At 34.0% G+C, this 16460-nt stretch overlaps 1 protein-coding gene across 1 annotated transcript in view; it reads right to left on the reverse strand.

Annotated features, from left to right (window-relative positions):
- HDAC4 (histone deacetylase 4) overlaps positions 1-16460 on the reverse strand; it is a 168858-nt gene that overhangs the window by 35010 nt on the left and 117388 nt on the right. Inside the window, exon 5 of the mRNA XM_072529089.1 lies at positions 4966-5199. Coding sequence (XP_072385190.1) covers positions 4966-5199 — 234 coding nt within the window. The remainder of the gene's footprint in view (positions 1-4965; positions 5200-16460) is intronic.

Consider the following 16460-nt stretch of genomic DNA (forward strand, 5'->3'; position numbering starts at 1 on the left):
AAAGAAATTTTAAAGTCGTTCGATCAATTCCATAATTCAGTTATTTAGCAGAATATGACTTTTTGTTTTTATAATATTACCTGTTATTTGAAGCTTAGTGATTAATTGTAAAAATTAGTTATAAGTCCTCACTTTTGATTGTATATCTAATATTGTATGTGTAAACGGCCATTGCATTCGACATACATTACTTTAAATAACAAAAATAAAAGAAACTTAGGGATTGAGTTTAACGGAGATTTAATAGAGGATTTGTTTGAAGGTCCTAGTGCGTGGCTCTCGTCATACCATACATACCATACCATACCATACAACACCATCGCCTTCTTCGCGAAAGCTGTTAAAAAAATCATGGACATAAGGTTTATCTTTGACTTCCTGTCTAATGATAGGTTGTAAAGAAGGGGAAAGTTTCGTGACGGGTTGAGTTTATTGAATAGTGGCAGGCGGTACTTTTCTTACAGAGCATTTGGGGGTGTATGAGAGTGACATCCCTGCAATTAGAGCATTTTGGGGTGTTGGCCGTGGTGCATGTCTGAGATTTATAATTTTACTCGAAGTTGAGGCCATCTGCGATACGTTGTGAGCATTCTGTATTGAGACGACTTTTACAGCACCTCGAGCAGTACTTTTGGTGGATAGGGATAATATATTTTGATTTTGTATTCCCACAACAGTGTCACTCTCCACCTATGAGGATACCTTTGGAGAGTTCCTAAGATTACTTGGTTTCAGAGTCTGTATGATGGCACGGGCTATGTTGACTTTCAGGAGCGCTGTAGTTTGTGGCTTTTTCAGCTGCGATTTATACAAATCCCACTAGAACGAGTCTAACGGAGTCAAATCGTACGATTGCATTGACCAGTTCACATCACCTCCACCTAAGATGACCATGTCCCCAAATCGCTCGTGCAGAGTGTCCAAAGTTAATAATCATCGTGTAAACAGTGACTTTCTTGGGGTGAATTGGACGTTCTTGGAGCAATTCTGTTTTTTGACGTCCCCATTCATCCAAAATTAGGATCAGTTTCCAACTGCTCCAGAGCCCGTTCAGCGAACACATGCCGTTCTCTATGGTCGTTTATCTTCAGCTACTGGGTCGGTTGAATTTTGTACGGGTGCAAATCCAAGTCACACCGCAAAATTCGCCAAGAGGCGTATTCTGTAAAAGGCGGAGTTCTTGTGAACGACGTAAAATCGACTGAGCAACGTTGCTCAAACAGAACACCCATTTTGATAACGCAATTCTATTATTTACACCTATTGTTGGACGCTATATGCATCCATGGTGATTTGGCAAAAACAGACTGAATAACTGGAAGCCAATTTGAGAGATATGGCTTCAAGCCATGCCTCTCATTTGATATGCTCTCATGCCATGAAAAGCCTTGCCTAAAAAAACTATAAACATGTAATGTAGTTACCATGCACAGGCGTTTAAGAAAACGCCTATACAAAATAGATAAGGTAAATGAACCATGGTACAGAAAATACAGATTGGAAGAAGAGACTGCCATATACATCCTATGCCAATGAAATGTGCTGACTGATACGAGACAGGAATTCATTGGCCAACTTGAAACATAAGAGATCCTAAAACCACAACAGACTTGTAGGGTTTGGTACAAAGGTCTTATGACCAAGTGTCAGAGATTAGCGTGTTTCGGCTAAACTAAGAAGAAGAGGCCATATACAGGTTTCACTCTCTAATAAATGTCATTGTATGAAAACACTAAGCCATCAAAACTTGATTAAAATAAAACAAAAAAACTCAAATTCCGTTGCCATAGCGGCAAATCCACAGATATCGTGATAAAACGCGATTCAATGTACCATTCCTACTATTTTATATTCAATACTACATAGTCTTAATCTCTTATGCAGATCAAAAATGTTTAAATCAAAAACTTACTATTTTAAATCTAGATAAATAGTCTGCAGCCGATTATTGTGTCTATACTCTTCAATTGGAGTCAAATAACGACCTTTGGCATTACCGTCTCATTAAAAAACAAACCAAAGTTGAATCACTTAATAAAAAACTGTTAAGGGAATCCGTATGTAAACAGCAGCTAAACAGTCGTGTTGTCACAATGATGTGTAAATACAATGCTATGTACATAATATTTAGTTTGTCGTGTATTAAGGTTTTCTTATTTGAGGATAGGTTTTAGTGAAATGGTGACGCAGTGGCGATGACAAAGATGTATACGATATATAAAATTATATACGAATCTAAAAAAACCGTATGACGAAATATAGAAATATATTTCGCAAGCTAAGCGAAAACAAGTGGTAGGAGTATGATAAACAAGGCTTCCTGCTGTATCATTCATACTTCGAAAGGATGGTGACGTTGCTCCATACGGTTAATTATTATCGCTGTCCATTCAGCTCTTCGTTGTACACGTTGTTTTGCCTCCAATAATGAGTACCCAGTCATATTTAGTCTCTAGATCAAGAAAGATGATTTCCTTTAGATCTTTGCTAGTTACATTGCCTTCTATCAGAAATAAAAAAGTTTTATAAAAAGTTTTATTTGGTTTTATAAAGCTTTTCACCTCTACCTCTATCTCTAATAAATATCAGTACAGGATAAGGCAGAGTCAGAAATTTTGTTAGTTAGCATGATTTGGGAGAACGCAATAACTGTGCCAAACATTAATACAATTAAAATGAAAAAGACAGAAAAGATTTGATTTCACGTTCAAAGCGTCTATGTATCTATTGATACGTATTTCGACTTAAAAAGTCTCATCAGAATAGTTATTCATAGTCGTTCTTAACGTGAAAAACAATCTTCTCTGTCTTATTAGAAGCAACAATAACATGGCTTCGTTATGGACGCAATAGCGACATCTGATAGAAAAATCGGTAAGATAGTTTCGAAACAAATTCAGATTTCTTCTTTAATCTGGAGCCTTCTAAAAATTGCAAGACATGACCAGACGATGATAAAGATGTTAAAAGAGACATGGGGAATCTAAAATTTGCATTCCACGACATGTCTATTCATCTAGGCAGAAATCCTAACGAATTTGTTTCTCGTACTCATACAGAGTAGATCCGAATAAAATGAAAAAGACAGAAAAGATTTGATTTCACGTTCAAAGCGTCTATGTATCTATTGATACGTATTTCGACTTAAAAAGTCTCATCAGAATAGTTATTAATAGCCGTTCTTAACGTGAAAAACAATCTTCTCTGTCTTATTAGAAGCAACAATAACATGGCTTCGTTATGGACGCAATTAATACAATTCTATGAAGAAGAAAATTTCATCGTAATGAATACTTGGTTTAAGCTACTACACCTAACAGTCTCCGTAACAGAGTGAATTAAATATAGTCAGAATAGGTAGCCGAATTTTAAATGTCAGAGAAGTTGTTTACTTGTACGAGACGGATTGATTGGAATATTAAGGAAAAACATATTTGAATAGTAATTACGATATGGGTTTGTAGTATTTTGTAGTAATTTGTAACGATATAAACGTCACATGTTTGTTATTTTTATCATCTATTTTTATTCATCTATTAACTTTATCTTTCATTTTACTATTTTTATTTTAAAAATAGTTGGCGCTCAATTCTTCATTTCAACTCTTCAATCAACTAAATATTCTATTTAATCATTCGTTTTCATTTTGATTTATTTCAGTTATATTTCTTGTATTTGACTCCAGTCTGTTCTATGTCACAGACATGGAACATATAAATTTCTATGCCTCACTTCAATAAATAGTATATCTGTCAGTTGACAAGTCTGCTTTGTCATGTCACTGTAATTCTGAAAAAACGGAAACATCATTTATCTTTAAAAAGGCGTGGTTCGATTCAAAATTCATTTTATTTATTAAACCTTCTCTGTGGTAAGTTCTTCTTCTTCTTTTTATGTAGATATGACTCTGTCTGATTTTCAATGTGCCTCCAGTAAGTTGTCGTTCCATAGTTTTCGTGGTCTTCCTACTGATCGTCTTCCTATTGGAGAACCGTCTCTTGCCGATTGAATCCAACTTACCTTAGTACAAAAGTGTACACAAATTAAGTAACAGCCCTTTGAAGTTACAAAATAAAAATTGTTTTTTGCATTATCTCCTGAACTACTTGACATTTTGTAATAAAAATGAACACGTTACTTTCTTGTTCTGAAAGCATTTTTCATACAAATAAAACAACAAAATCTAAGCGCACATAAAAATTTTAAGGGGGTGTGCAGCCCTAAATCCCCCCAAACTTTTGAGTACGTTCAAATCAAATGAATTTTGTGGCATCATTAGTTTAACACCAATATTTTTAAAACTTTTTTGCCTCTTAAAAAAACAATTATTAGATTTAAAGAAAAAGGCTCCAACATATGTTCATTTTTAAGTTTTCATTTGCAAAATTTGGATTAAACTTAATTTATGCATTTTATATGACGTGGCTCGTGACTTGCGCGTGAATAACGTGTTCGTGGGCGGGACTTTAGAATTTAGGACTTTAACATTTAGGATTTATGTATGTGAACGAGCGTGAGTAAAATTAAGTAACTGTGAGCAGACATAACTGGATACACGAAAATTTGAAAAACATGTTATTGTTATTTGTTTTTATGGTAATTACCACGAGTAATGAAAACATGTTGTAAATATAATATAGGTATTAGGTATAAAATTAACTTTCTTACCAATGTTTACCAAATAAAAATTGCTACAATTACTACAACTTACTCTACAAAAAATTGCCAGAATAGAACTTAGAAGAAGACCAGACCAACTCAAAATAGTAATAGTTTTTTGAATGTGAAAACCGCTGAGATGTTTCTCCGCAGTTTCCACATTCAGATGAGAGCAGGTACTAAAATAAAAATTGCTTCTTGGAAAAATGGGTCCTCAATATCGGAGAAGATAAACACACAACAAAGAAAGCCAAAAAATTATAGGAGAAAAAATATAAATAAAAAAAAAACAATGGATAGACCTACCTGGAGACCAATCCAGTTTCGAGTAATCTGGACCAAATACTTTGTAACCTTCCGGCGTGTTCGGGATGAATGGCGTTGTTGCCGCACACGCATGCGTGCCTGAGCATTTGGTTGTCGTAAGCAAGACCTGTTGTGGGCGCCGATGAAGCTCTCCGCCTTGACAACGTGGGGCCTTCTCCTGGGGGTCCTAGGTGTACTACAGGTGAACTTAACGCTCTGGACAGCGGCCGTATACTGAAAGAAAATAATAGAATCACAAAACAATCCTCGATTATCATGGTATTCAATATTTGGATAGCAAAAATTACATTTTCTCGTTATAGAAGGAAAGAAAGAAGGAACATGTCGAAAGGAGGAAGTAGAGAAGTGTCGGAAACGCTGTTGTTAAAATATAATGAAGAACTTGCGTATTATAAATGTTATGTAGATATAAAAAGTGGAATAGCCTAATGTGATATGGTCCTGGAACAATTTTCAGCTAAGAAATCATTTTCAAAATACAAATTATTAACAACAAACGGTTGAATAATATCTAATAAAAATGCATTCAATTGGTATCGAGTTTTATCCATTATAATACTCGTATTATTCTTATTTGCTGACAGAATAATTATGGACTAATTTTTTTTAATCCTTAGAAGGAAAGTTTCCTTGCTTACCTTTTCTTTCAGTTTAATGGTTTAAATAATATAGAATACCTGCGCTATATTCTTTAATTATTTAATTTTTTTAGCAATTTGTATTTTGAAAACGATTTCCAATCTTCTATGTTTCCAAGTTCTTCCTCTTATATCATTCAGTACATATCTTATGCTCTTATGTCTTTGTTTTTTGAGTAGTCTCTTCTATTTTTTCTGATATGCTTCTAAATATATTGATATCTACTTTTCTAAACCAACTTTTGGTTTTATTAGCCTTCTCGCGTTTCTATTATCTAGAAATACGAGGCGTGTTTTTTAAGTAATTACCGTTTTGGAATTAAAAAAAGACGTGCAAAGATATGGCAATAATTTTATTTTTACATGAAAGCCTGTACCTTAATCTACTTTTCTACATAATTTCCGTGAATATTGAGGCATATGTCATAACGTGGCACAAGTTTTTGAATACCCTCCTGATACAATTCTGCCGCCTGACTTGTTAACCACTGCATCACAAATGTTTTGACTTCGTTATCGTCTTGAAGATGCTGACCGCCCAGGTGTTTCTTCAAGTGCTGGAACAAATGGTAGTCGCTGGGCGCCAGATCATGGCTGTATGGAGAATAATCTAGAGTTTCCCATTTAAATGATTTGATGAGATCTTTGGTCTGATTAGTAACATGTGGACGGGCATTGTCATGCAGCAAAACGATACCCTTACTTAACTTGCCACGTCTTTTGTTCTGGATTGCACGACGCAGATTTTTCAATGTCTTACAATAAGACGCTGCATTGATTGTCTCATTACGAGGCAGAAACTCCACTAGCAATACTCCTTTTCTGTCCCAAAAAACTGTGCACATGATTTTCCGGGCAGAAATTGTTTGCTTAAACTTCACTCTTTTGGGTGATGATGAATGTCGCCATTCCATGGATTGTTGTTTCGATTCTGGTGTGACGTAGGCCACCCACGTTTCGTCACCAGTAACAATTTGGTCTAAAAAATCTTCACCTCCACTGTGGTACCGCTCAAGGAAAGTCAATGCACTGCCTAAACGTTGGGTTTTGTGCAAATCCGTCAACATTTTTGGAACAAAACGTGAACACAATTTGCGGTAATTCAAGTTCTCGGTAACAATGCGATACAAAACACTATGAGAATACTGAGGAAAGCAGTCGGACAATGATGAAATTGTAAAGCGTCTGTTTTCTCTCACCTTTTCGTCCACTTTCTGCACCAAATTTTCATTAACGACCGAAGGACGCCCACTCCGTTCTTCATCATGCACATTTGTACGACCATCTTTAAATGCTCTCACCCATTTCCTTACCATTCCATCACTCATAATGTTTTGTCCGTAAACTTCAACGATCTCACGATGAATATCGATCGGTTTTACGCCTTTAGCACTAAGAAATCGTATAACAGCCCGTACTTCACAATCAGCGTGACTCACGATTGTTGGAGGCATCTTAAACACTGGAGTAAACAAGTATACAATGAAGAATCAGACTGTAATGGCGTCAGTGCGTAGACATGATATGTAAGTAACCAGCGCTCAAACGGTACTTACTTAAAAAACATGCCTCGTATATAAAAGACTATGCCATAGGAAAGAAATTTGAACTACCAAAATTTGACATTTCAATCGTATTTTGTTCTTGAAATGATACGGTTGATTTATTGATAATTCATTCTACAAATTGATAATTCAAATATTGTTAATCAGAAATTTTACTACTTTACAGTAATTAATTTTTTTGCAAAATTGCTAAAAATATAGGTTAATGTAATGGTAAGGTAAGATAAATGACGTATAATATTATATTTATTATATGTCATTGGGTAAGATAAACATACACTTACTATAAAAATAAAATGACGTTTAAAAAATGTCAACGTTTTACCAAAATAAAATAAAATAAAAACTAAATAAGATTAAATAAATTAAATAAAGGGAAATAGAATTAAATAAAATTAAATCAAGTTAAACAGAATTACATAAAATTAAATAACAATTAAATAAAATTAAGTAAAATTAAATAAAATTAAGTAAAAGCTATACCTGTAAAAACGTTTGCTATAACGTTTCTGCTTAATTTCCCATGCAAAATTCCATAAGAAAATGCTAAGGTTCATTCTGCTCAATTTTGAACGTTTTGTGGCGGGGGCAGAATAGTTCGTCGGATAGTGACGTATGATACATAATTGGAAAGGAGAGAGGGTAGCAAATATGTTGAGGCAGAAAAAACACACATTGCGGCATTGCCAAGAGGTCATTACATCATATCTCCTTTGTTATTGATTCGATTGGTGCGTGTGATGCGTTAAATAAAAGGGAAGGATATAATGAATATATTAGAATAGAAAAATCAAACAAGGCGACTACCAAAAAGGCATTACACAGTTCATTATTAATGAACGGATAGTTGCATAAGAGATGTCATAGAGCACTATAGATAAGAATAGTGTAACTAAAAGATGAATTTTGACTCTGGCTGAGTACAAAATAAACAACCGAACTAATCCTAACATCCTAGCGACATAGCAAATGAAAGGGGAGGAAACAACGAATATATTAAGTAAGAAAAAACAAACAAGGCGACTACCAAAAGGGTACTACACAGTATCGTCATTATTAATGAACGTATAGCGACATATGAGATATCATAGGGCACTATAGATAAAAATATATTTACTATAAGATAAATTTTGATTTATTGACTAAAAAAGGCTTTAAAAATTGCCTTTTTTCCAATTTAGAAAGTAAAAGTTTTTCCCTTAAGGAAAAAGCCAGTGGTGACTACAGTCTCTAAAAAAAGGTTTAAGAATAAAAACTGTAATGGTTTCCTCTAATCTTAATGGATATATTAAACACGTAAGCTGAAAGAAATTTGGGATAATGTTTGGTTGGTTTCAGGAGGAATAGAGAAACAACGAATCAAATTTGTGCCTTGAAAGAGGTACAAACAATTTGCTATGAATACAAGATACACCTTTACGTACTCTTCATATATTTTAAAGAGACTTAAATGATACAATAATTAGAGAAAAGATCTACAAACCACTAGCAGATGTTGATTTACCGGAAAATTAATAAGATTCGTCCAGATAACGCTGACTAATAGTACAAGCAAAAAAACAGAGAAATTTGAAATAAATAAGATTTATTACAAGGTGATTCCCTGACTACTTTCCTGTTTATCATTGTTTTGGAAACAAATAGAAGTTACAGTAAAGTACACTTTTTAATAAAGAACAAATTCTCACAAATCGTATCTTTTCATGGAATGTTCGATATCTACTGTTATTGGGCAATAAATAGGGAGAGTTCAAAAAACAAATAGCGATTTCTATCATTCGGTAACAAATTTCTATTCAAAAAAGAAAAAGTGTACTTGTAGCTTTAATTGCAAACAAGTTCAGAAAGTATATAATTACGCATTTCTTCAGTAATAAGTGTATTTAATGACTCTTTTATTATTTTATTACAAAAAAAATCCGAACTGAAGTCTGATGTTCTTTTAGACGGTAATTTAGAATTATTATCATGTTTAGTAGAGCTATATAATATCGCTAATAATTCAACCATCCGCTACGCTCTCCATCTCTGTATTATCAAATCTCTCGTCTCTCGCGCGTCGACGGTTTTCTCCCTCTACAATCTGTCCTTGTCACGTTTTTCTAAAAATAACTCGAAATCGATAAAATATAAAGCGACCACCTTACATTTACAAAAATAGACTCGGAAGCCCTCACACGAACACGGGAGTTACTTGCACAGAGCAAGAAAACAAAAACAAGTCGATAAAGGTAGTCGGTGGAGATTGCAGTCGATATAAAATTTCAATCTTTTTATTTACTTTGGTTTTGGCGAGGTAGAATGCATTTGCATAAACTGTATATGAACTGGAAGCGTACGGGTTTAGATTTGTGAAATATTTCGCAATGTTAGACTCTTACGCCCCTTTTATTTTTGTTACGTTAACACAAAACATCTTGCAGAAAATTGATTTACGTAATAAAATGTTTCAAATTTTTTTATTATAATGGCAAACTTATCTTTGAAGTAAAACATAACATTTCACAATACGTATTCTTTTTCTTTAATTGATATTTTATGAAATATCGCTTGTTTTTTTTTGCTTCTTATAGCACCATATAAATATAAATGTCATATACATAAATCCACCAAAGAACGCTAAAGGGCATAGCCGGATAAGAATGTCAAAATTGCCCCTGAGGAAACTTGAGTTCAAATTTTGGAGTATTGTTCGGCATCACAAAAGTCCATCCTCCTCTATCTTTTCTCCTTCGTAAGGATGTAGTGGCGTCATGTAATTTGTTGTCCAATTATCTCTCTCATGTGCGCGTTGTTTTGCTTCGGAGAATGAGTAACCAGTCATGTCCTTTATTTGGTCCGACCATCGTACTGGAGATCTTCCTCTGGATCTTTTACTCTCTACGTTACCTTCAACTATCATTCGCTCCATGCCTTCTCTTCTTCTAGTTATATGTCCAAAATATCTCAGTATATTTTGGTTGGTAGTTGTGATGAGTCTAGTTTTTATGTAAGTTCTGCTAGAATTGAGTTATTTGTGACATGGGCGGTCCATGGTAAGCGCAACATTCTACGGTAGACTCACATTTCAAATGCCATTATACGCTTTGAACCGTCTTTTTTTATTGTCCAAGTTTCTGAAGCATAGGTGGCGATAGGAAAAATCAATGCTCGAACAAGACATAATTTTGAGTTTTTTGTGATGTTAGTGTTCTTCCAAATTGTTATCTCTGCTTGGTTGTTTCTCATTCTATCGATGATCATCACTTTATTTTTCTGCATATTTATTTTCAAACCATATTCCGTAATCACCGTGCCTAGCTTATTCATAATTTGTTCAAGTTCTTCTGGTGATGACGCCAATATAATAGTGTCATCAGCATAACGTAGGTTTTTGATTTTTCTTTCTCCTATCGTTACTCCACCTTGCCATTCCTCAAAAACTTGACGCATAATATGTTCACTATATATATTGAATAGAATAGGGGATATTATGCATCCCTGTAGAACTCCAGATTTTAATTTGAAGTTTTTCGAAACCACATCAAACTCTTGTATTAGCAGTATTATTTACATACAGTTTTTATAATAAATAAATTAGATGTTCTGGCGTACCCATTTATCTAAGTATATGCCACTTTGTATCCCATTTTACGGTATCGAAAGCCTTGGAATAGTCAACAAAGCATAAATATGTTTCTATGTTGAATGTCTGGAGATTTTTCGATAATTTAACGAATATTAATAATATGTTCTCTTGTTCCTCTACCTGGGAAGAAATCCGCATTGTTCTTGGGGAATTTGTGGTAAGAGAATTGATTTTAGTCTTTCATTTATGACGGTTAGAAGTACTTTGCTCGCGTGTGTTACCAATGCTACTGTACGGTAATTACTGCAATCTGTCGGTGAACCTTTTTTATATATGGGAATAAACGTGAGTTTACCCCAGTCATTTGACGACTTTTCGGTATTCCAGATCTCATTGCAAATTTTAAGCATTACTTCTGTCCCTGATTTTTCCATTTCTTTGAGTGTTTCAGCTGTTATTCCATCTTCTCCTTCTGCTTTTCTAAATTTTAGCTTTTTAATTGCCGCCTTAATTTCTGATTTCAATATTTGAGGTTCTTTTTCTTTTATTCTTTTTGGTTCTTTTCTCTGTATTATTGTCTGGGTCGTTGTTAGAGAATAGTATTTTGCAATATTGTTTCCACACCTCTGCGATACCGTCTGGGTTTGTTATGGTATTTCCACTATTATCTTTGATGATCTGTGTCTGAGGTTTGAGTTCTCTCGCTAGATACTTGACTTTTGAGAAAAGCCCTTTGCAACCTATAACGCAAGAACAATTTTTAAAGGAAAGGTTAATCAGAATATCCTGCTCTAGAAACATTTCAATCTGGCAATAAATTCTGCCATTCGTTATCGACAAAAAGCACGACAACAAAATATGCTAGAGTATCCAAAATATCCGCAGGAAATATTCACTAGAGCAAGTAGCTTTCTTTTAAGTAATAATATAGTAGTTAGATCCCTTTTAATTTCTTATGCAGGTGAGCGCTATGTTTTTTATAGTTCTTAATTTCATTACATTCTTTTCTATGAAATTTTGTTTTCCCGTATCTTATATTCCGTTTGATTATTCTGTGGATTCACTTGTATTAGTTTTATCTTCATTTCTGATATCTCTTCTTTGGTCATATCATAGCGAGAGCTACGATACTTACTATGAATCTTTTGGTGGTAGCGAGAGAGAGTGAAGAGTTTGAATGCACTAAAAAGAGACAGATCGAACAACCGCAAGAGATCTTCTCATCAGTACGCGCGGCCGGTATGTTCGATCCATGTTAATATATACGTCTATGATATATTCTGAGGGTTTGCAACGACTTTTGAATGCCATAACCAGAGAGGAAGATAGGTTGAGGCTGAATATAAACACAAATCAAACAAAAGAAATGGCCGTTACACGTGCACCAAATACCGACATTAATATTCGTATCTACAACAAACAGATGGAAACCGTACACAAATTCCAGTATGGTTGCTAGATAACAAACGATCTTGACTACGAAGTTGAAATACGTGCTTGTATAAAGTATGCTAGGTCCGATTTGCAAAGAATTAAAACATTTCTAATAAACTCTACCTTCTCGTTGGATATTCGATACCAATTTGTAAAAACATTCATTTATTCCATATTGCTATACGGAATGGAAACAAAGACTCTCGGAATCACAAGTATGAGACGTGTAGAAGCCTTTGAGATGTGGCTTTTTCGAAGGATGCTGAAAATCTCTTCGACAGAGCACGTGGCCAACAACGAGGTGCTGAGAAGAATGGGGACTGAGAGAGAAATCCTAAATATTGTAAAAATCAGAAAAACGAATTATCTAGGACATATTTACAGAGGAGAAAAATACAACTTCCTACGGAAGAAGAAAATGTTCCTGACTGAAAAATGTAAGAGACTGGACAGGCATGGACACACATTCGATACTAAGAACAGCTCAAGATGGAGAGCAATTTGCTGTAGTTGTAGCCAACCTTAAGTAATGGAGAGGGCATCTTAAGAAAAAGATGGCAGAAATTCCTATACCCGAGCTCTACGACCACACCTTTGTCTCTGAAATTTTACAAAAAATGTAAAATGCAATTGTAATGACAATAAATTGTTGTTTGATCCCATATAAAATAATATTTATCTATATGATTTTTTATTAACTGTAGTAATACTCGTATAGGTAGGTACTTAAATTTTTAAAACCTAAATGCGGTTCTTTATTATCCAAAAATAGCCGAACTAATTCTAAAAATAGCCCAAAGTGATATCAGAATGGCCTTTCTTCCACAAGTGAAATATTATGCAGGATGAGTAGTGGTATAATCGTTGTAGGAACAGACAAAGGCATAGGAAAAAGCAATTACTATCCGTCTATATTTAGAACGGGTTGATTCACAGGTCCGTTTTTCTGAGCGCCGTCTCGTCGACACATTTTCAGGCCTTAATCATTAAATATATATCTTTAAATTATTTTACTCAAAATATCATTTAATATAATTATCAATTCAGTAGATAGTTGATATGATTCCATCGAAATTTGATTAAAATTCAGTTTGTAAATATATAAAACTAAAAGAATCACTGTTTCCTAATTTTTGCAAAATTAATTTACTAATTGACACAGCTGTTTTGTTTATTTTTAAGCGAACCAAGATAAATTTGCATTTAATATGTATTTTATTATATTTGGGTGAATAGTGGATAAGTTTAGAAACGAATAATTATTTATACTATCAGTTAAAAATATCGGTGAACGCTGGCCATAAAAGAAAAGAAAAAATCGTAACCATCATGGAGTGAGAATGATTGCAGTCATTTTCTTAGCCCTCTTGAACGTCCTCAAAAACTGGAAATACGTGAAACATCACAGTATACAACTGTATAGAAATCGCCACCTGTAAGATTTGCCATTTGCATGTAACAAACTAATAGTACAAGAAATTGAAGATAAACTCCAACAATTAGCAATACATTAACTAAACTAAATTATATTCCCAATACAATCTGAAAATCTTATATGTAGAAATGTTTTTTTTGTTTTAGGATTATCCATGCGTCCAGAAACGAAGTAAGTACCTACTGTATTGTACGAATTAATGTGAACAAACAAAATTAATTTGTAAATATGATTTATTTAGGCCAAAGGTAAATTTAGGTACACTTACATGAGATTTTTTCATGGATTAGTATTTAATATGTCGCCCTTTTACTTTTATTACTTCCTGGAGTCTTCTATAGGCATGGAATCCACAAGTTCTTTTCAATTGTTTGTGATTGCTTCATCTCTAAACCACACCTTAATCACTGCTTTCACCATTTTTGTTTTTGTCGTACAATCAAATTATTGCGCAGTTTAGTCTTACATATTGCCCACAAATTTTCAATAAGATTAAGGTCAGGTGAATTCCCAGGCCAATCAAGGAGGGTAATATTATTATCCTTGAAGTATTTCATTATAACCTTCGATACATGGCACGGAGCTGAATCTTGTTGAAAAATTGCAGTCCCTTCGACCTGTACTTTGTCAAGCTCTATAGCTAAGCGTTGCCCTAGCATGGCTTTGTATTTTTCACTGTTCATCATACCTTCAATAGAAATAGGAGTGCCAGTTCTTGAGTATGAAAAACAACCCCAGAACATTTTTTTGGTGGAATGTTTAACTGTTTGGTTAATATGGCTAGCTGAAAGTGACTCATTGGCTGCCTTTCGTACGAATTTTGATCACTGGCCCTGCACTAGGAAGTGGGTCTCATCAGAAAATAACACTTTTCTCCAATCTTCTGCACTCCAATGAGCGTATTTTTTTGCCCAATTTAGTCTTTTTTTTCAAAAGAAACGCTTCATTTCGAGGAGTAGTCTTCCGTTTTATTCCATATTTTCCTTTCCGCTGCACTTCAACTGACCCTGTTTCCTTTTTTTGTTTAATTATTTTGTTTACTGCACCCAAACTTACACAACACTCCTTTGCAATGTCCCTCTGAGTCATTGGTGTATGCTCACTAAGTGTTATGACCCTTTCTCTTTTCCTAGGAGTGATATCCATATTAAAAAGTTAAACCTGATCGCACAGTTAAATCAATGAAAATACCACCAACTTGCACATAACCTGAAATATAACAAAATATAATAATGATATAATACACAAAGCACGTGTTTTGAACAATATACTAATAAGTTTTTGTGGTTATGTTGTTTTTTGACAAAACAGTTGACAGAATAGGCACAGCAGGTGTGCCAACTTATGAAAACTGAATTTTGATCTCTGTTCACATTAATTCGCACAATAATGTAATAGTACAAGAAACTGAAGATAAACTCCAACAATTAGCAATACATCAACTAAACTAAATTATATTCCCAATACAATCTGAAAATCTTATATGTAGAAATGTTTTTTTTTTGTTTTAGGATTATCCATGCATCCAGAAACGAAGTAAGTACCTATTAACTATAGCTTTTTTGTTTTTAATTTTTAGTGTAAAATTATCATAGCCTGACCGACCAATTTGTTATGATCATAACATTTTTTCAACGTATTTTTTTTAATATTAATCATAATACGCATTTTGGGATTAAAACAACATTCACAATTTCCTCGCCGTGGGTTGTACTAAACATTTTTTTAAAACAAATACTACCACGGTAAGATGGGTATATAAACAAAAGGAGAGATGTTTAAGGTTACAACCGGAAAGCTACAGAACAATATCAGTACAGTAAAACTTCCGATATAACGGACTACTTGGGGGAGGGGGTGTCCGTTAAAGCCGAAAGTCCATTATATAAAAATATGGTTAAAATAAATCAAAATACTTTTTTTTGAAAATATATATGTACACTGTAATTAGAGATATATATAAAAAATACAACATACAAACAAAATTCTATTTAAGTAATTGTCTTCGGACATTCGTCGTGAAGTGACGTTGTTGTGGATATCGACGCGCTTGCTGTTGGTAATCCCGTTTTGAACAAGTTTCGTTTGTACTTTCCATGTTTGCTGTTTTTCTATGATCAACTCCCTAAAAACAGTTTAACTATTGGATGAATAATCAATAAATGTTGTTAGATAGTCGAGGTGCGATCTTACCTCTGATAACTTCATTTTTAACAGTCTTGTTTTGTCGTCTTGTTTGCTATATTTACTTCCGTCCTCATTTTTAAGGTTCATAACTTCATCTGCTATTTCACTTTCAGTCATGATGAAGGGTCACCTTCATCTACTTCTAGCGATTGTAAAACATCTTCCTCGGCTACATGTTCTCCGGCATTATTATGTATTGTCCTACAGAAATTAGTAACTTTCAACCCTTCTAAATCTATGTCTATATATTGTATTGTACAATACAACCATTACTTCGTCTAAAAACTTTCTGCAATATATTCGTTTGGCTGCCAAAATTATTCCCTGATCCATGGGTTAAATAAGCAATGTTGTATTTTTTGGCAAAACATACACCTGAAGTTTCCATCTTCTGAACGTAGAATATTTTCAGAGGGGTCAGCAGTAGCGTTGTCTAAAAGCAATAAACATTTCACCCCTTCTGACGGTATTCCCAATTTCTTTTCTTGAAATTTTCTCACTGAAGGTACAATTTCTTTGAAAAACCAATTTTTGAAAATATCTGAGGTGAACCATGCCTTCTTAGAGCTATAGTATGAAAGAGGCATATGATGCATTATGTCTTTTAAAACTCTAGGTTTGCGAGATTTGCCAACCACTACAGGTGT

The sequence above is a fragment of the Diabrotica undecimpunctata genome, chromosome 4 (assembly GCF_040954645.1).
Source record: "Diabrotica undecimpunctata isolate CICGRU chromosome 4, icDiaUnde3, whole genome shotgun sequence".
Classification (NCBI taxonomy): Eukaryota; Metazoa; Arthropoda; class Insecta; order Coleoptera; family Chrysomelidae; genus Diabrotica; species Diabrotica undecimpunctata.